Source organism: Equus quagga, chromosome 2 (assembly GCF_021613505.1).
Source record: "Equus quagga isolate Etosha38 chromosome 2, UCLA_HA_Equagga_1.0, whole genome shotgun sequence".
In the NCBI taxonomy this organism is placed as follows: Eukaryota; Metazoa; Chordata; class Mammalia; order Perissodactyla; family Equidae; genus Equus; species Equus quagga.
In genome coordinates this window covers 5,766,667-5,787,881 of record NC_060268.1, presented here as the reverse complement: position 1 = coordinate 5,787,881, position 21,215 = coordinate 5,766,667, and the positions used below count along the sequence as shown (strand labels likewise).

General features: G+C 36.4%; 1 protein-coding gene and 1 non-coding gene across 6 annotated transcripts in view; both read left to right on the top strand.

Moving 5' to 3' along the window:
- PRPF39 (pre-mRNA processing factor 39) overlaps positions 1-21,215 on the top strand; it is a 37,106-nt gene that overhangs the window by 11,010 nt on the left and 4,881 nt on the right. Inside the window, exons 1-10 of one of the 5 annotated variants that reach the window (XM_046652583.1) lie at positions 7,410-7,535; positions 7,718-7,786; positions 7,890-8,052; positions 8,181-8,299; positions 13,091-13,258; positions 18,125-18,290; positions 18,725-18,832; positions 19,572-19,736; positions 20,050-20,176; positions 20,546-20,814. In XM_046652583.1, the coding sequence (XP_046508539.1) occupies positions 7,966-8,052; positions 8,181-8,299; positions 13,091-13,258; positions 18,125-18,290; positions 18,725-18,832; positions 19,572-19,736; positions 20,050-20,176; positions 20,546-20,814 (1,209 nt within the window). In that variant the 5' untranslated portion in view covers positions 7,410-7,535; positions 7,718-7,786; positions 7,890-7,965. Of the gene's footprint in view, positions 1-6,631; positions 6,979-7,407; positions 8,053-8,180; positions 8,300-13,090; positions 13,259-18,124; positions 18,291-18,724; positions 18,833-19,571; positions 19,737-20,049; positions 20,177-20,545; positions 20,815-21,215 lie in introns of those variants that run through there. The other 4 variants (XM_046652580.1, XM_046652581.1, XM_046652585.1 and 1 more) reach the window with 4 other exon arrangements.
- Positions 20,876-20,959, top strand: LOC124236541 (small nucleolar RNA SNORD127). Its single transcript, XR_006887775.1, has one exon. It is a non-coding gene; the product is annotated as a small nucleolar RNA SNORD127 (small nucleolar RNA).

The following is a 21,215-nucleotide window of genomic DNA, read 5'->3' as shown; positions in this document are numbered from 1 at the left end:
GACTCACTTTTCCCCGCCTCCTTGTTCTTTCTGATATTTACCATACTATACTTTATCTTCTTTTTTTAAAAAATATATTTTATTAATTTTTTTTTCCTTTTTCTCCCCAAAGCCTCCTGGTACATAGTTGTGTACTTTTAGTTGTGGGTCCTAGTTGTGGCATGTGGGATGCCGCCTTGCCGTGGCTTGATGAGTGATGCCATGTCCATGCCCAGGATTGGAACGGGCGAAACCCTGTGCTGCCACAGTGGAGCACATGAACTTAACCACTCTGCCACGGGGCCGGCCCCTACTTTATCTTCTTATGATGAAAGAAAGATGTGGAAATTCTAATTCCTAGTCTTTTGTACTTTGTTTCCTAATTTACTTATAATTTAGCTGTCTTTTTTTTTATTGTGGTAAAAACCATAGAATGTAAAATTTACTTTCTGAACCATTTTTAAGTGTATAGTTCAGTAGTGTTAAGTACAGTCACATGGTTATGAAACAGATCTCCAGAACTTTTTCATCTTGCAAATCTGAAACTATACCCATTAAACAACAGCTCACCTTCCCCCGCCCCACTCCGGTCCCTGGTAACCACCAGTTTACTTTCTGTTTTATGACTTTGACTACTTTATGATACACATGTAAGTAGAGTCATACAGTATTTGCCTTTTTGTGACTGGCTTATTTCACTTAGCATAATGTTCTCAAGGTTCCTCCATGTAGCATATGACAGGATTTCCATCATTTTAAAGGCTGAATAATATTTTGTTGTATGTGTATACCACATTTCGTTTATTCGTCTGTGGGTGGATATGTGGGTTGCTTCCTCCTCTTGGCTGTTGTGGGTAGTGCCACTATGAACATGGGTGTGCAAATAGCTCCTTGAGAGCTTGCTTTCAGTTATTTTGGATATATACTCAGAAGTGGGATTGCTGGATCATATGGTAGTTGTATTTTTAATATTATGAGGAACCTCCATACTGTTTTCTATAGTTGTATCATTTTACAATCCCACTAACAGTGCACAAGGGTTCCACTTTCTCCTTATCCTCCCCAGAACTTATTTTCTATTTTTTTGATAGTAGCCTTCCTGATGGGTGTGAGGTGCCATCTCATTGTGCTTTTGATATGCATTTCTCTGATTGATATGCATTTCTTCTGATGCTTGCTGAGCATCTTTTCATATGCTTGTTAGCCATTTGTATATCTTCTTTGGAGAAATGTCTATTTAAGTCTTTTGCCCTTTTTCAAATTGTTATTGAGTTGTAGGAGTTCTTTATATATTCTGGATATTAACCCCTAATCACAGATATATGATTTGCAGATATTTCCTCCTATTCCATAGGTTGCCTTGTCACTCTGTTGATTGTGTCCATTGCTGCACAAAAGTTTTAAAGTTTGATGTAGCTCCATTTGTCTTTTTTGCTTTTTGTTGCCTGTGCTTTTGGTGTCATATCCAAGAAATCATTGCCAAGTCCAGTATCATGAAGCTTTTCCCCTATGTTTTCTTATAGGAGTTTTATAGTTTTAGGTTGTACATTTAGATTTTTAATCCATTTTGAGTTAATTTTTGTGTATGGGGTAAGATAAGGATCCAGCTTGATTCTTTGCCTGTGAACATCCAGTTTTCTCAGCACCATTTGTAAAAGAGTCTGTCCTTTCCCTGTTGAGTGATCTTGGCACTCTTGCTGAAGATCATATTTAACCATATACGTGAAAGTTAATTGCTAGGCTCTGTTTTATTCCACTGGTCTGTTTGTCTTTATGCCAGTACCACACTGTTATCTTCTTCCTTTTGATAGTTATTTTTTTTACCCCTTTGTCGTTTTATGTTGCTAGTTGGAAGTTACTCGTGGTTAAGAATAAACTGGTGTGAGTAATTGCCATGTTAATGAAGACTATATTGGAATAAGTTACTAAAAAGTAACTTTGGTGTATTCTTCTTTTGGCCCTGTGATTTTTGAAGTAATCAGAAAAATGATCTCCCTAAGGGTAAGGCTGATGTTCTTAATTCCTTTTACAACTCTGTAATTGCAGGGTGTGGAGTAATTGATAGTCTCTGAAGATGCAGGGGTGTGGTAAATTTGCTGATTCCAGAAGAAACCCTTGTGTCCCACTGAAGTATGCAATTAGAACGGGGCAGGTAGTAAATGACTCAGAATGTGTCAGCCAACAGTCTTTTTTGTTTTTTTGACAGTGTGCTTTGAAATAAAAAGACACAAACCAAGGACGAATTTGCATATGGAAAATTAATCTTCAAATGTGTCTTTTCTTTAAAGGAGAGGGAAAAAGCGAAATAAATTGAGAAGCTTCTTTGCCTTTTCCTAGGACCACAAATGATTTACACCTGGAAAAGTTTATGATATTCATCAGTCATTCACGTAGAAGGGAACTTATTTTTTCTGGTAGTTTAATACTTTGGATTCTCCTTTATTATGTACCAACTAGATTTGCTGCTTATATTATTTCTTCTCAAATCCCTCTGTAGATTTTCTTCTGTCGTTTTTTCTCACATCCCTCTGGCTCTACCCTGCTTACTCTGCTTCTTACCCTTCCGCTTCCCTGATACAAACCCTCTCCATTCTAGGCAGTCTGTCTCTTCCTTGTCTTTGAACCCATCCTAATTTCCACCATCTTGTCTGCTGTCCAGAAGGGTTATTCTTCTGTCAAGTCAAATGGGCTGTTCCTTATTCTGGAATAATTTATCATTCTTATCCTATTATTCCAAAATGTATAGTTTTTGAAAGGCCAAGTTCTATATTTTATGCAGCTTTCCTACATTGCTATAATTTTCAGATGATTTCTCTAATCTTTGACTAAATCTCTAGATTTACCTGGTTATAGATAATTCTAGTGGCATTTAGCCCCAAAAGGTCTCTTGATTTTAAATGATTTAAAATGATTTTTATTAAATGATTTAAACATTTTAAAATTTATCCTTTGTTGGGGAAAAATTTGTCTCATACTACATTTTGAAATAATGGACATGTTTTAAAATCTAGACTTCGTGTTTACATGACAATTTAAAAGACACCCTCTATACACACACACAAATCTAAAACTAGTAAGAAGGCAAACTCACAAAAATGTTTTACAAGGTATATCATAAAGATCTGATTTCTTGGGGCTGGCCCTGTAGCCGAGTGGTTAAGTTTGCACGCTCTGCTTCGGTGGCCCAGGGTTTCGCTGGTTCGGATCCTGGGTGCGGCCATGGTACCACTCCTCAGGCCATGCTGAGGTGGCATCCCACATGCCACAACTAGAAGGACCTGCATCTAAAATATACAACCATGTACGGGGGGGGATTTGGAGAGAAAAAGCAATAAAAAAAAAAATCTGATTTCTTTAGTTTTCAAAGAGTTTGTACAAACTAGTAAGAATAAAAATTAGTAATGCAATAGAAAATATGGACAAAGAATATGAAAAAGCATTTAAGGGAAAGGAAGAAATAGAAATTCAACCTCCTCATAGTTAAAGAAATACAAATCAAAATGGGGTACTACTCTTTTGTTTTTGTTAATCAAATGAGCAAAAATTAATTATGTATTTTATGATACATGGTGCTGACAGAGGGAGGGGGGAAATGGACATTCTCATGCACTATTAGTGGGTTAATTAGTTAGTAATGCATTTGTCTGCAAGTAATACTAAACCTGACTATTGATAGTAAAACAGGGATTTATTTTCTCACACAGTATGAAGCTGGCATTTTGTTATTAGCAGCTTGATGATGTCAGGACTGGCATTTCTTAATTTTCCTAGCCAATTCCCTAGTGACTGCTTCATGGACGTAAGTTGTTTCAGATAAGTTCACATTCAAGGCAAGAAGAAAATGGTAGAGTGTACATTACTATTATTTGGGTTTTTTGGAGGAAGCTTGGCCCTGAGCCTAATATCTGTTGCTAGTCCTCTTTTTGCTTGAGGAAGATTGTCATTGAGCTAATGTCTGTGTCAGTCTTCCTCTATTTTTTGTGGGAATACCACCACAGCGTAGCTTGATGAGTAGTGCTAGGTCTGCACCCAGGATCCAAACTGGTGAACCCTGAGCCGCTGAAGTGGAGTGTGTGAACCTAACCACTCTGCCACCAGGTCGGCCCCTGTACATTACTGGTCAATGTCGTTTTTTATCAGAAAAGCAAAATCTTTCCCAGAACTCTGCAGCGAATGTCCTTTTCAGTGTCATGATCTCTTACATGGGGTTAGGTGTATTGCCGTGCCGAATAAAATTAGTGTTTCATTAGGAAGGTGGTGAAGAGGGGATTTTGGATAGGTAACTAAAAGTGTCTTGCCAAATGGCTAGTGCAACTTTTCTAGAGCTAGATTGTCAATATCTTCCCAAATTTAATATATATGTATTCTTTGATCCAACAATTCTGTTAAGAATTTACCCATGAATAAGTTTCTGTTCCTCTGAATTATTTAGAGAACTTGGTAGAAGTACAACTTTCTGGGCCCAAGTCTGGACCTCAGACTCATTGGAGTTGGGGCCAAGGAGTCTATTTGTTGTAAATAAGTTACTAGGTGAACCTATAAATAAGTTATTACATTTTGAGTGGAGCTAGTTTTGAGAATTTCTGTATAGACCATAGTGAAACCCAGATTTTTAAAGTAGGCCTGAAATTGAAAAAAAGTAACTAGCCAACCATTAGCATGCTGTAGCTGACTTTTCTTAAAAAAAGAAAATGGGGGCTGGCCCCATGGCATAGTGGTTAAGTTTGGTGTGCTCTGTTTCGGTGGCCCACATTCATGGGTTCAGATCCCAGGCGCAGACCTACACCACTTGTCAGCCATGCTGAGGCAGTGACCCACATAAAAAATGGAGGAAGATTGGCACAGATGTTAGCTCAGGGTGAATCTTCCTCAACAAACAAACAACAAAAACAAAATAAAAAACCAGCCTCCCTTTTATCTTCACTTCAGTTAAATGATTGCAGATAAACCAAAAGAATGCATCATCCCAGTTATGTAGGGAGAATGACTGTTACTACCAACCAATTTTTATTGTATTTTATTTGGTGTAAATCCTTACAGATTTGTGTGCTGTATGTATATGCTGCATGTATATGAGTATATATATATATGTGTATATATATATAATGGACATCTTTCTGTATCAACACAGATACAGGTATTTCTTTTTTAATTATCATTCCATTATATAAATGTGCTAATTACTAAGGAAGTCCTCTTCTTAATACTCCCCTCTCTTTTCACTGTAATACAGTGTTGCAGTGAATGCTCTTAAACAAATAAATGTTTTTATCTGATTATTTCCATAACATGAAATATGCACAATTACCATTTGGTATATTTTGCCTGATTGTCCTCCAGAAAGATATGTTTTTACTTGTTGCCATTTGATATCTTAATGTTTTAATTAACATCTTTTTTTATATATATATATTTTTTCTGCTTTATCTCCCCAAACCCCCGCTGTATACAGTTGTATATCTTAGTTGAAGGTCCTTCTAGTTGTGGGATATGGGACGCCGCCTCAACGTGGCCTGATGAGCGGTGCCATGTCCGCGCCCAGGATCCGAACCCTGGGCCGCCACAGCGGAGCACGCGAACTTAACCACTCGGCCATGGAGCCGGCCCCTAATTAACATCTTTTTAGTAAAGATATGATTCTTTCATGTTTGTTGGTCACTTGCATCTCTTTCTTTGATTACTGTCTTCAAAGTCTTAATCATCTTTTTAATTACATTGTACTGTATTAAGTAGATGTGCATTCTGAGTGTATGTTAAGAGTTGATCAATTTTATGGTCTATTTAGTTTTCAGTATAATACTTCACTTAAAAAAAAGACGTGCCCTTTAATGATGCACTTTCCATTTAAACTGTTAGTGGAAGAGATGAAGCCAACTATGAAAATATCCTGTGGTACTACTTTGTAGGATAAAAGAATAATCCCTTATTTTATGGCCTTAACAGTGAGATGACTTAACTGGAAAGATTTTATGCAGTTACTGTCCAGATGGTAAAACTTTCATAAATAAGTTTTTAATAACATTTACTTTAAAACTAGCTCTTTAATTTTTTAAAACCTTAATTTGTATCTTTTATACTAAGCCTAGCTCCTGGGCTTTAAAGTTTATTATGGATATATACATACATATCGATAGTATAGCCTTCCCTTTTCTAAAACTGTTTTCTGAGCTAAGTCATCAGCTTCCCTCTGAAACATTTATGTCTAGACCAGAAATTGTTTTGTTTGTTTTACCTTTAGCTCCCAGAACAGTACTAAAGATACTGCTGTTTTCCAGGATTGTTAGTAAGGTAGTGTTCAGACACTGAATTTTATGTTCTTTACTAGCCGGGGGCATTGAATTCTAGATATGGTCTTTCCTCGGGGAGCAGGCAGAATACTCACTTGTTTTATGGATGAAGGAAGTAAATCCATAATTACTTAGTTTTTACTCAAATACCCAACAGTAAAATGGCAGATTTTTAGAAAATTTGTAAGTTAGAGAATTTCATTTATAATATAGAAACTAATTAACCTGCTAATTATGACTTACAGGAGAGATCAAGAATCAAATTAATGCATTCCTTTAATAGCTAACTAGGACTTTTAAAAGGTGGTGCTAGTGTTGTCAAATAAACATTTGGAAGATGTTTCTCTTTATTTGTGTTTCCACAGATCATTAACTGAAGACAGAATCAACAGCTATGCAAAGTTCTCCCATGGATGAGTACAGAAGTTCGCGTAATGGCAGCACAGGCAGCAGTTCAGAGGTAGTGGTAGAACAGGCTGCTGATTTCGGTCCTGAGATTATGAATGTTACGGAAATGGAACAGTCACCTGATGGATCTCCTAATGTGAACGCAACCACAGAAGAAAATGAAATAGCAAATGCTGTGGACCTTCCAGTGACAGAAACGGAAGCAAATTTCCCTCCAGAATATGAAAAATTTTGGAAAACTGTAGAAAATAATCCTCAGGATTTTACAGGCTGGGTATATTTGCTTCAGTATGTAGAACAGGAGGTTAGTAACTATTTAAATGGGGTTAGTGGGGACAGATTAATTGAGTAATATGAGTCTAGGCTTTATTGTTTTGTAGTTAAAGTTGCGTCTTTTTTATAATTTTTATATTGAGTTGAATAACAGATATATACATTTTTTAGCTTAAAAAATAATGTTTCTAGCATTTATACGGTATTAGTAGAGTCAAAGTCTTGTGTTTGTAATAATTGGTTTGTGTAAAATTACTGAAATAGAAAGTTACTTTGCTATTTGCCGGAATTAGTTCTTTCTGTTTCAAAGGATAAGATTGCATTTGCAGAAAAAAGGCCTAGTGCACGTGTGGTTTTTTTAAGCTTTTCATTTATTTGATTTAATACATTTGAAAGGAAGAATAAATATTTTTGTGACAAAAACTTTCAAGATGTTAAAACACCGTGTTTTATTTTCATCAGAATCACTTGATGGCTGCCAGGAAAGCATTTGACAAATTTTTCATACACTATCCGTATTGCTATGGTTACTGGAAAAAGTATGCAGACCTTGAAAAGCGACATGACAACATTAAACAATCAGATGAGGTGCGTACATCACTGAATAAAGTTATCTCTGTTAGGTACTGTAAGCCAAATAATAGCAAAATGAAGAGTATTTTTGGCTGGCAGTACCTACGATTTATGGTCAAACAATTTTACAGGGTATTTTATTTGCATTTGTCACTCTTGTGGCATTTGTAGCTAATATTTTCTCTCTTTGTTGGCAGGTGCGTTAAACCTCTACAGTTTGTCAAGCTTTGCAGTGCAAGCCTCTGTATTACACTGCAGCTTAACAAGTAGGGCAGGGCTTTTCTCTCACTTACATTTATTTCTCATTTTCCAAACAATATAGTTGGTTTGCTAGTCACATTTGCTACGTCTTATTGCATTTTTGGTCAGACGCTGTCATTGATGCTCTAATGGGTCTGTGCCCTATGGTCTGTAACCCAAAGCCTGCCCACACAACCCGGTCAGAATGCAGGGACTGCTGCGCTTTGAAGATCAAGACTCTGCACGTGGGGATCAGAACATTGCCATGTTCTATCCAACCTCCACCCAAATGGTAATGGTAGATTATTTAAACAAAATTCCAGTAATTAGTATTTCTAAGGTTCACCGGATAACACAGTGTTGCCTCTCTGTTAAGAAGTAATTAAATATTTGAAGTACAGTTTGTTGTTTTCTTCTTAGGTGTATCGGCGGGGGCTTCAGGCAATACCTCTTAGTGTTGACCTTTGGATACATTATATAAACTTCTTAAAAGAAACGTTGGACCCTGGTGATCCTGAGACAAACAGTACAATAAGAGGGTATGTGAAACATTGATATTAACCTGATTATAAAGATATCAATAAGTCAGGTAGTCTGATGTTAATAATAGAACTTCATGCATGCTAAACTGGAGGGTTAACTTTTATATATTTCTTTTTCACTATGTAGAAAAATGATACATGTAATAAACTTATGCATGGTGATAAAAAATGCAGATAATAAAATCTTCCTCCATTCTACATCCTCTTCCCTTATGTCCCCAGTCCCACTCCCCTCATGGTTAATAGCTTGGTGTGTGTTCTTTCAGATGCACATCTGTACGATTGTGTGTGTATATTATACATATTTTCCTTCGATTTTTCATTTTTTTATTTAGCAGTGTTTTGGAGTCTCTCCCTGCCATATTTATTTAACCATTGCAAAAGTATTTTATAGTATCAGGGTGCTGTGTTTTATTTGACCAAATCCTTATTTATAGGAAATAATCACTGCTTCAGTGAGCATCTCTGTACAAGTTGGTATTCATGTTGAGCATGCTAGAATCGGAACTTCTGTCAAAGTGCATAGGGCGTACACAGATAAGTTTTATCCTTCAAAAGTGGTATCAACTTTAAACTCCCACAAACAGTGTACTAGAGAAGCCCCTGCCACATTCCTTTTTTACTTCCAGCGGTATCTCATTATTTTAGTTTGCGTCTCTCTGGATTGCTCATCCTGGTTTACCATCTTTCCATGTGCTTATATAAGCCATTTTTACGTTGCCTGTTCATATCATTGGCTCATTCTTCTTTTATTGCCTTTTTCTTAATGATTATAGGAGTTTTTTTAAAATGTATCTTTGGTTTTTATTTTTATCAAAGTAAGTGCAGATAGTTTAAAAAGTCAGTGTTAAATTGCTTGTAACAAAAAGCAGTGTCCACCCCCACCCCCAACCCCCTGGCAAATTTTTAGCTGTTTCTTCTGGTATTTTCCAGCATGTTTCTAATAGTAGCTCTCTGCTGCTGTTTTTCTCTCTCTCTTAGCTGAAGACATGTTTCTCTTATGGTAGATGAGAATTACAGTTCACTTGCACCTTGTCTCCCCATTCCTTGCCTTTCCAGTATGGCTACAGGACAGCTTTCATAGCCTTTTGTTTGTCCTGGAGTTAGTACCCCTTTCCTCTTCTCCTCCCTTTTTCCCATTTGCCTAGTTTTCTTTGAACATCTAAAATTTTACACGCCTTCCAACAGCTGCTTTCACTCTTGTATTTTCCACAATGTACAAATGCTATGTAAGTCATTTTTGAAGCTTAAAAAATGTATATAGCTAATGTTATTCTCCTTAATCTGAAAATTGTAGAAGAGAATTATAGTCTTGAAATCTGTGAATTCCATCTTTTGCCCTTCTTGAAATATACCTCCTGGAACCCTGTCTGCCGTAATGTGGATGGGTTGCTCTATTTTTTTCCTGCTGTACAGCAGTTGTTTTGGGATTTCCTCATCTCCATGATGCTAGGAGATGTCTTTACCTCTTTCCTGGTTTTCAAGTTCTGTTTGTTAGAGTTTATTAGATCCTACTCTTTCTTGGTTCATGCCTACCTTTTAGAGGAATGCATCCTATGATTCCTGATAAGGGATGCTTGGGATGAAAAAACTGTTAACTACTTGTATGTCTGGAACACCCAATGGATGGTCTGGTGGGGTATAGAATTTTGAGTTCAAGATAATTTTTCCTTATGGTTTTGAAGGCATCTCTTTGTTCTCTTACAGCTTCTAGTGTTTACCCTTCTTCTGGATTCTCTTTATATGACTTGTTTTTTCCTCATGGAAGCTTATAAAATGTTCTCTTTATCTTTGTTGTAAATGTAATTTTATAATGACATGCTTTGGTGTGAGTTTTCTTTTTCTAATTCATTTTGTCTACTTAGTGGGCCTTTTCAATTTGGGATGCTCATGTCCTTCTATTCTTAGAAATATTATTCCTGTGTATATTCTTATTTTGGTAATTTCTTTCCCTTGATTTTGTCTATTATTTGTAATAGTTGAATATTGGACCTCCTGTTTTAATCATTTAATTTTCTTATCCCCTCCCTCTTTTTCATTTCTTAGACTTCATTCAACTTTTTGAGGTGTTTCCTGGACCCTTGTATTGAATTTTTAGTATCTGCCGTCAGATTTTTATTTTTATTTATTTATTTATTTATTTTTTGAGGAAGATTAGCCCTGAGCTAACAGCTGCCTCCAATCCTCCTCTTTTTGCTGAGGAAGACTGGCCCTGAGCTAACATCCATGCCCATCTTCCTCTACTTTGTATGTGGCACGCCTACTACAGCATGGCTTGCCAAGCGATGCCATGTCCCCTCTGGGATCCAAACCAGTGAACCCTGGGCTGCCAAAGTGGAACGTGCAAACTTAACCGCAGTGCTACTGGGTCGGCCCCCTCTGCCATCAAATTTTTAATATCCAAGAATCTTTCTTGTTCTTCAAATATTCCCTTTCTTATAGCCTCCTCTTCTTGCTATGTATCTTTTTATTATTTCTTGAGGGTATTAAGGATAGCTGAAGTTTTCCTCTGCTCCCAGCACTATTTCCTCTATATTTTTTGGGTTTACTTATTTTCATCTCTGACATGTCTCATCTCTGGGTTTCTGCCTATCTTAAAGGTTAGAGATTAATAAACTGAATGGAAGCCCCGTGTGCTTTGTGTAGGGGCGTTGTTAGTTGGCCTGGAGGGCTTCACAGCAGGGTGATCAGGTAGCTACCCAGGTTTTTGTTGGGGGACCCTCTCAGTACTGGTCTCCTAATATCTTATTCCTGTGCCAGGCAGTTTCTTCAGAGAAGGATCATCTGATCTGTCGAGGGAATATAAACCTGGCATCTGAAATCCCATATCTGGGCAGGAAAGGAGGTTTAAGTTCTCTTCCCATTTATTAAGCAGACCTTCTTATAAACATTCTTTCTTTAGTGCATCAGCTTCTTACCATCCTTCCTCTCCCATGTCCCCCCACTTTTCTTATTGTCGGGTGCATTGATTTCCCGAGTCACTTTGGGATTCTGCAGGGATGGTGACGTGTATTTTACTCTCTTGAAAGCCTCACACACAAACACACACATGTGCGTATGTACATGTACGCACACTCTTAATCCTTTACATATTAAGCATTTCCTCCAGTTTGGGCACATCTTTTAACTTTGTTTAGGGTGTCATTTTGTCATGTAGAACTTTCTTTTCCTTAATGTGGTTCAATTTTCAATCTTTTATTGGTTTCTGAGTTTTGTGCCTGTCTTGCCAAGAATATATACATCTTCTGTGTTCTTCTAATTTTTTTTAATAGTTATTTTGGTGATTCATTCATCTGGCATTTAATTTGTATCTTTTGTGAGATGGAGATTAACCTTTTGTTTCTATCCATTAATTGAATAGGCTGGCTATTCTGTGTTGATTTAAAACACCTTCTTTCTCATATACTAATTCTCACATATACATTGATCTTTGGTTTTCTTGGGAACCATTCTCTTTTTTAAAGATTGGCACCTGAGCTAACATCTGTTGCCAGTCTTCTTTTTTTTTTCCTTCTTCTTCTTTTTCTCCCCAAAGCCCCCCAGTACATAGTTGTATATTCTAGATATAGGTCCTTCTGGCTGTGCTATGTGGGACGCTTCCTCAGCATGGCTTGATGAGGCGTGCTAGGTCTGCACCCAGGATCCGAAGCAGAGCACGCAAACTTAACCACTTGGCCACAGGGCAGCCCCTTGGGAACTGTTGTTTTGATTCATTTTTCTGTTGGTAGAGCAGTACCATACTTTTTCTTTTTGCTGAGGAAGATTTGCCCCGAGCTAACATCTCTTGCCAGTCTTCCTCTTTTTGTATGTGAGCTGCCACCACAGCATGGCCACTGACAGATGAGTGGTGTAGGTCTGTACCCGGGAACTAAACCCGGTCTGCTGAAGCGGAACATGCTGCACTTAACCACTAGGCCACTGGCGCTGGTCTGCGTGCCATACTTTTAATTACTGAAGCTTCCTAGTTTATTTTGATATCTTTCAGCAAAATGCCTGCTGCATTGTCCTTTTGCAAAAATATTTTGCGTTTCTGTATGCCAGATGAATGTTAGAATTTGTTTTTCCTGTTCCACCCAAAATTTGTTAGAGCTTTGATTGGGATTGTGTTAAAAGTTGTAGATTAATTTAGGTATTATAGTTTTACACTTAAAAATCTCTCTTGATTCTAAGATACTTATTTTGAAATTACATACCTAAAAGTTTTACCCTATGAGGATATCAAATCCAGTGTTTAAATTGCTTACAGAAATCTCTTGAAATGAACTAGGTATTTTAAAATACACGTTTTCGTAGTAAACTGTAGTTGTGGGAATTTTAGAATCAGAGAATTCTGTGAGTTTCAGAATGTACGTATACCTCTTATTACTTTACCAGGCAGCTGGATCTCTGGTTGGAGAGTTATTTTTCCTGGAAAACTATTCCTTGGATTGACATAAAATTTGTCTTTTTCTCTGCTGCCCTAAATGAACCTATTCAACAAACATTTCAAGTTTAACAAATATTTAAGTGTCTACTATGTGTTTGCAATGTGTAGGTTTTGCATTGTAATTTTATATAAGGTAAAGTTACATAAAAGTACATTTATCTGTTCCCTTTATATTTTCTCACTCTTTTTTAAAGCAGCTTTTGTATACTTTTCTATTATTCCTTCTGCCTTTTAATCTCTGCTTGTATGTGAAGTAGTTGAATATAATTTCAAATTTAGCATTATCTTCTAAAATTTAGAAATGATATTTTAAAAGTGATTTTATCTTGCAAAGATAACTTAAGACTCATTTAACTTTTCAGAACTTTTGAGCATGCTGTTCTGGCTGCAGGAACAGATTTCCGATCTGACAGACTGTGGGAAATGTATATAAATTGGGAAAATGAACAGGGAAACCTGAGAGAAGTTACAGCAATATATGATCGTATTCTTGGAATTCCAACACAGCTTTATAGTCATCATTTTCAGAGGTAGGTGGAAAAATCATCATTAAAATATCTTTAATTACTCAGGTAATTAATTCTTAGTATTCGTGTAAGATTCTACTAGATGCATAGAGAAATAAATTTTCTTGCTCAGTAATCACAATTATTACACTTTTTAATTCTGACATTTTTCCATATATCTTATGTAATGTTTAGGAATTTTACTCCTTTTAGGCAGAAGTTTCTCCCCTACCCATTTTCTAGGAAACAACAGGAATCCTGTCTTTTTTGTCTGAAGTATTCCATAGTAGTGAAGGAATGAGAAAATAGAATTGAAGTCTAATTATTCTTTGTCATACTAAATTAACACAGTACTTGACACATAATAGATGCTTATTTAAAATTTAATGAATTACTAAGTGTGATTCATATAACACCTTATATCCAAAGCAGCAAAGGATGTGTTTTATGTAGTAAGTCCTGTCTGTATTCAATCAATCAAAAATCATTTCAGTTTTCCACTATGATTTTGGTATGATCAGTATCATTTCATTTTAATCAGTACTGTTAAAACAACTAATTCTGTGTACCATGATTTCAGTGTTCTGTTTTCTGATGTATTCAAAGTATCCCACTGATATGGACTCAGAAAGTTTGTGAACAAGGAAGTATGAGGACTATGTTGATAAATATTTGCCTTTTTTTTTTTTCCTGCTTTATCTCCCCAAACCCCCCCATACACAGTTGTATATCTTAGTTGCAGGTCCTTCTAGTTGTGGGATATGGGACACCACCTCAACGTGGCCTGACGAGCGGTACCATGTCCACGCCCAGGATCCGAACCCTGGGCCGCCGCAGTGGAGTGTGCGAACTTAACCACTCGGCCATGGATCCGGCCCCATGCTTTTTTTTTAACTGCCATGTTTTCTTTTTTTGGTCATAATTTTTATAAGTAGTTTTGTGTTAGAGCTTGTAAACAGGTATTTTTTAAGTTAAGTAAGTGATTTTCTAAGTTTTTCTTTACTTAAATTAGAAGACTTTAGGAAACATCTGAATAGTGCTGGAATCAGTTTGCTAAAGACAGAGGGACTTATGCAGACCCAGGTTAGAAGTAGGAAGCATGCAGATCTGAACATATGGTCCCTGTTTTTACAGCATAAAGGAGGTGGGCAGGTATCCAGGGAGACGCTTGCTGAAAGACATTATTGATACAAGGTGTGGCATATGGAAATACTTGGTGAATATTTGTTGAATGAATGATTACAAGGGTTTTAAAAAGCCTCATGGGACAGAGGGTGCCTTTTCATAAACCACTTCTTCTAGGATCTGAAGTATAGGTAAAATCTTTGATTGTAAGAACTTTACTGTTGCTAATAGAAATAATATGGCTAACACTTAGGTAGCATTACCATATACCAGACACTGTTCCGACTGCCTCATAACTCATTTAATCCTCCCAAGAAGCCAGTGACGTAGAGGTACTATTATTATCCTCATTTTATGGGAGGAGTGGCACAGAAAGATTAAATACTTGCATGAGGTCACAGAGTGTGGAAACACACTAGGAAACTGACTGGAACCTAGACAGTGTGGTCCCAGAGTTCTTGGTACAGTGTACTCCAAGTCTTTTTTTTTTTTAATGAATATTGCACCAGCCTTTTAAATTTGCATATATGCTTATAATAGAAATTAGTGGATTGCATTACACATAGTGCTCTATAATCTACTCTTTTTCACTTAGTATTTTGAGAACCACTTTCCTTATCAGTGTATAACAAACTCACAAATAGTGTTTGTGTAAATAAAGCTTGTAGTTTATATAAATAAACTAATTCATATGACTAACTGCTTTGAGAACCACTGAAATGTTTTCTGTTGTCTAATCCGCCCTCCCTACTTAAAGTTATTAGCACTTGCTATGGACCAGATGATATGCTCTTTAAGTTGTAGGAATTAAGGGCCAAAGAAGCTATGTGTGAATGGTCTTGGCCCTCAAGTTGCTCAGAAGTGCAGAGGAGGAAGCATGTGTTAAAAAAATATTCTTTTCTAAGTGCTGTAATAGAAATGTTTCTATTGTGTAGGTTTGTATATTGGATATACACTGAACATGATCTCTGAGAAAATGCCTAATTTAAAATCCTCCTTAGCATGAGGACTTCATGATGTGATGCAGCTTCTCAGGCCCAGTCCCTGGGAGTTCCTCAGTTCCAGACACCTAAGTTCTGACAGATTTCCAAAGGGCAGTGTTGTTTTATTCGTTTATGACTGTAATACATTGTCCACTTCCCATCTGTCTGATGAACTCGTATTCTTCAAGACCATACAGCTTAATGTCCAGTTCACCTAAATAAAGTATCTGTTCTGTCATTTTTGCCAGCACTCTACCTACATTTATTTACATTTACCTTAGCATTAATAACACTACTTTCAATATATGTCTCCTGTAGCCTCTACATGTCTATCGGTTTGAGGCTTATTAATTCTTTTTTATCCTTTAATACATAGAAATAGGGCTCAATATATATCAGATCCTCAGCCATTCTTTCTTTGTTTTTTTTGCTGAGGAGGATTGACTCTGAGCTAATATCTATTGCTGGTCTTCCCCTCTTTTGGATGTGGGTTGCTGCCACAGCATGGCCGCCAACTGGTGTAGGTCCATGCCCAGGAACTGAACCCGGCAGCCACAGCAGAGCACGCTGAACTTAACCCTCAGCCATTCTTTATGAAAAAAATTAGCTTTATAGTAGAAAAAGCTGATGAAAAATTACTTAGTATTATGCATGGTTAATCACCATTTGAAAGACGTTTTTATATAATGTAGCAATTATTTTAAATTTATGCTGTCATTTTTCAGTTTTACCATGTTTCAAGTTTCTTGTATGTATCTTGACAATTTTGAGCTTTAATATTCATCTGACTATTGAATCTGTTCATTTTTATACTGCAGATTTGAGAATTACTTCCTCATTTTAATTTTTTTTTGATAAGTCAATGTCTATTTTTTCCCTCCCAGTGATGAAATGGGTCAAGGTAGCCTCTGTATCCATTAATTTTGCAAAATTTAAATTTGTTTCCAGTGTTACTTACACACATTTGTGAAAGTCTTAAAATCCATAAAATCCAGGTGTCAATAGCTTAAGTAAATTATAAGAAACTTGGGGAAAAGTCCATAAGGTTGGGGCATATGGTACATATACAACTATGTCTAATAATTAGATTGAAGAGGTAGGTCTGGGTCAAAGGCTGGGTCAGAAAATGAAAGACTTTATCTAAGGGATTGGATTTTAGCCTGAATGCATGGTAAACGTATGAAGTGATTTTGGCAAGAGGGGGATATGATCATGTTTACTATTTTGTTTTTTGTGTAGGCTTTTTTCTTTTTTAAAGATTGTATTTTTCCTTTTTGTCCCAAAGCCCCCTAGTACATAGTTGTGTATTTTTAGTTGTGGAGTTGTGGCATGTGGGACGCCACCTGAGCATGGCTTGATGAGTGGTGCCATGTCTGCGCCCAGGATTCGAACCAGCAAAACCCTGGGCTGCAGAGCACGTGAACTTAAACCACTTGGCCATGGGGCTGACCCCATTGAGTTTGCTGTTTGATGGCAGTATTGGGTTGGGGATGGGAGTTAGGAGACTAGAGTATGGGAGAGAAGTTTATGTTTATCCAGGTGAAGCATGAGGAGGGCATGAAGATGTATGTAGAAGGAAGAAGCAATAGGACCCAGTATCCAGTGGAATGTGAGTGATAAGCTAGGTCGAAGAGATGGGGAAACTTAGTAGTTGACAGTGCCATTAGTCAAGATTAGAAATGCTGAGGGTGTTGATTTGTGGATGAAGATGACATATAATTGAAGATATGTTGTCTAAAAGGTTCCAAATTGAGATAGTGTAGATATTTTAGCTCAACTTTTTGATTAAATTTTGATTAAAATTTGTATATATATATAAATTAGTGTATATGTATAAAATGAAATGACATTTTTTCAAAATGCTCTTTGCTTAAAATGAATCTATATTTGTGCTGACTGTTGGCAACTGGATATACTATCTGGAATTTAGGAGAAAGGTTTGGGCTTGAGTTATAGTTTTGAGAGTCATCATCATATGATTATTTCAAGCAATTGTATTAATAAGGTTGGCCAGAAAGTATATAAAAATTGATGAGAGCAAAATGCAGAGTGGAATCCTTGGGAATACTAGCATTTAGGATTTAGGGGCATGTAGAAAGAGGAAACCTCAGAGGAGATCAAGGAATCAGAGACTTGGAGGAAAATCAAGAAGGCGGTAACTCAGAGCCAAGAAAGGAAGAAGGTTCTAAAAGGAAGGCGTAGTCAACAGCTTTAAGTACTGAAGACATCATTAGGATAGGGGCTGTAGTATGAAACAAGTGTCCATTTAATTTTGCACAGAAGAAGTACTTGGTGATTTGATTAGGGCAGTTTCATTGGAGTGTTTGGCACAGACACATGGATTCAAGAGTAACTGGAAGGTGGGGAAGGAACTGCAGACATCTGTCAATCATTTATAATTTAAATACAGATTACTGTATTTAATTTTACAGTAACTTTGCAAGTTGGTTGTCTCATTTTACAGATGAGAAAACCAAAATTTAGAGAAGGGAAAAAGTTTCCTTAAATGAAATAAATAATAATGGACAAAACTAGGATTTGAATTTATGTCTGTTCTTGCCTTTGCCATTCCATTGCAGAGGCAGGAAGGCAATGAAGGTATCTGTAGACTCTTTATCAAGTGGCAGGTTTTTACTACAGAAAGGAAGGAGAAAGGGTGTGATGTTTTGGTTTCTCTCTGTAAATCAGAGGTTTTTTGAAAGAGTACGGTGTAGTAGGAATCTAACGGGATTTAAAATTATGGTACATATATAGAGCATGTATTTTTATTGTCTTCCTTTAGATTTAAAGAACATGTACAGAATAACTTGCCTAGAGATCTTCTAACTGGTGAACAGTTTATTCAGCTGCGAAGGGAGTTAGCTTCTGTAAATGGACATAGTGGAGATGATGGTCCTCCTGGTGATGACCTGCCGTCGGGAATTGAAGACATAACTGATCCAGCAAAGGTAACCGGACTTACTAAAAATCCTTCAGTGCATGAGAAACTAGGCTGTATACCCCTTTCTGCAGTGTGGTACAACGTGTAGCTTGCATAAAATTAATTTCTAATTAAGGGAAGTGGGAATTCTTAGCCCGTATGGTTTAAATATAGATTTAAGGTAGAGAATCTATATTACTATGACCCACCTGGAAATAGCTTACAAGGAATAGTTTGCCTAGGTTGTCATCTACTAGCCCTATTAAAACATGAGAAAGTGGTTTATTAGGAAATTCTGTTATAAATTTTAGTATTGTTAATTGTACTCTGCACATAATTGCTAACAATTTAAAATCCACCGCTATTCTAAGACTAAAATATGTGGGGATAATAAATTGTAAGCAGTGATATTTAGAATTGTAGTATATACCTTGTGTAATTTTTTTTCTTTTTCTTTCTAAGCTAATTACTGAAATAGAAAACATGAGACATAGAATCATTGAAATCCATCAAGAAATGTTTAATTATAATGAGCATGAAGTTAGTAAAAGGTGGACATTTGAAGAAGGTGTAAGTGTCTTTGTTTTGTAATAGGCTTCAAAATAAAGATAGGAATAATGTATTTTTCTTTCAGTTTTGAGTAATGTCTGTACTGTTACTTTTTCTTTATTTTTGCTTATTTAAGTAATAACTTAGGATGTACGTCCCACATATTGCTACCATGATTAATTTTCCATTATCAATTTTAGAATCTTACTGAATTTTAGACTTACGTGAATTGCAAAATGTGTTTAATCTGAACCTCTTTTTTTTGCTGAAGACAACTTACCCTGAGCTGTTTCCAATCTTCCTATCTTTTTTGCTTGAGGAAGATTAGCCCTGAGCTAAGATCTGTGCCAGTCTTCCACCACAGCATGGCTGACAAGTGGTGCATAGGTCCATGCCCGGGATCTGAACCTGTGAACCCAGGCCACCCAAGCTGAGCACGTGAACTTAACCACTGTGCCACTGGGCAGGTCCTCATTGTTCAATTTTAAAATACTCAACAAAGATAAAATTTCCTGAACATAAAAAAATTGTGTAGTTCTGTTAAAATGAGTGGAAAATAAATTTTATTTCTTCAATTTGTAAAGTCTAAGGAATTTAAGCTATTTTAATTTAAAAAGGTTTTTATCATGAAATACAGTGATTAAAATTTTGGTTTATTATCTATAATTATATTTATAGTTAATTTGTATTGTTACTGTAGTCGTGTATTTTGGTGTTGGTATTGGTTTACTTTCATTGCTATGTCACGCTTTTATTACAGATTAAAAGACCTTATTTTCATGTGAAACCATTGGAAAAGGCACAACTGAAAAACTGGAAGGAATACTTAGAATTTGAAATTGAAAATGGGACTCATGAACGAGTTGTGGTTCTCTTTGAAAGATGCGTCATATCATGTGCCCTCTATGAGGAGTTTTGGATTAAGGTAAGAAAATTAGAGGCTCTGAAACTTGAATATATTATAAACATTGATCTAGTGACTAACCTTTTTTGTACTTCTGTTGAATGTTGTTCATATAACTATATCTGTTGCATTAGGAGATGGTCTGCTTGCAACCAGATTTGACTGCTGCATATGCCAACCTCGTTGCCTCTCTTCGTCCTTCCTTACAGAAACTAGTCTAGTGGTTCAATAAAGGTGCTGAATGGGTTTAAAAATAGAATTTTATCGTTCTGTCACATATTTGATGCTGGGTCAACTGTAAATTATTCAGTATTTCCTCTGTTTCTGTATGTAGTATGCCAAGTACATGGAAAACCATAGCACTGAAGGAGTGAGGCATGTCTTCAGCAGAGCTTGCACTATTCATCTCCCAAAGAAACCCATGGTGCACATGCTGTGGGCAGCTTTTGAGGAACAGCAGGGTAAGGAGGAGGAAATGCAGTTGATATTTTTGGGATTTTAAGTTACTTCAGGATAAAGTTATAGGAATTGAGTCTTGAGAGATGATATAAGTAGAGGTTGGTAAACTTTTTCTGTAAAGGACCAGATAGTAAGTATTTTAGACTTTGCAGGCCACATAAATGGTCTCTTTCCTAACAGCTCTGCCATTGTAGCCCAAAAGCAGCCATAGCCAACACATAAACAAATGAGCATGGCTGTTTTCTCTTCTTGTTTTTTAAATAAAAACAGGCAGAGGGCTGGATTTAGTCCGTGGGGTATCTGCAAATACCTGGCTAAAGGATATTTCAGAAATTTAAACAAAAGCATAAACATTTAATTTCTGTTTCCAGGTAATATTAATGAAGCCAGGAATATCTTGCGAACGTTTGAAGAATGTGTTCTAGGATTGGCAATGGTTCGTTTGAGAAGAGTAAGTTTAGAACGACGGCATGGAAATATGGAAGAAGCTGAACATTTGCTTCAGGACGCCATTAAGAATGCCAAATCAAATAACGAGTCATCGTTTTATGCTATCAAACTAGCCCGACATCTTTTCAAAATACAAAAAAACCTCCCAAAATCAAGAAAGGTGCTTTTGGAAGCAATTGAACGAGACAAAGTATGTATTTGTGTTTTTTAGACTATGTTCCATTAACAAAAATGGTTATTTTTTTTCATTTTGGCAACTATGATGAAAGATTCAGTCTGTATGTAATGTCTTGTTACTAAATGAAGACAACAGTCCCTCTAAACTGATGTTGCCATTCTTTTTTAAAATTTTCAATTATGAATTAAAATGTTGAGAAAATGAAGATGATTAGATTAAAAAATGTTGCATGCATTGTGACATTTTCTATTTTCCTCATATTTAGAAATTTAACAACAAACTTAGTGATAGGTGGAGGGCCTGGGAAAACACCTTACAAACGAAAGCATGCAGCTGCCTATGTTGTAGCCGATGGAGCAGTGAAATGATCCTCCTTTTCCTGAGTATTTCCCTTTATGTGTCCACCAATAAAA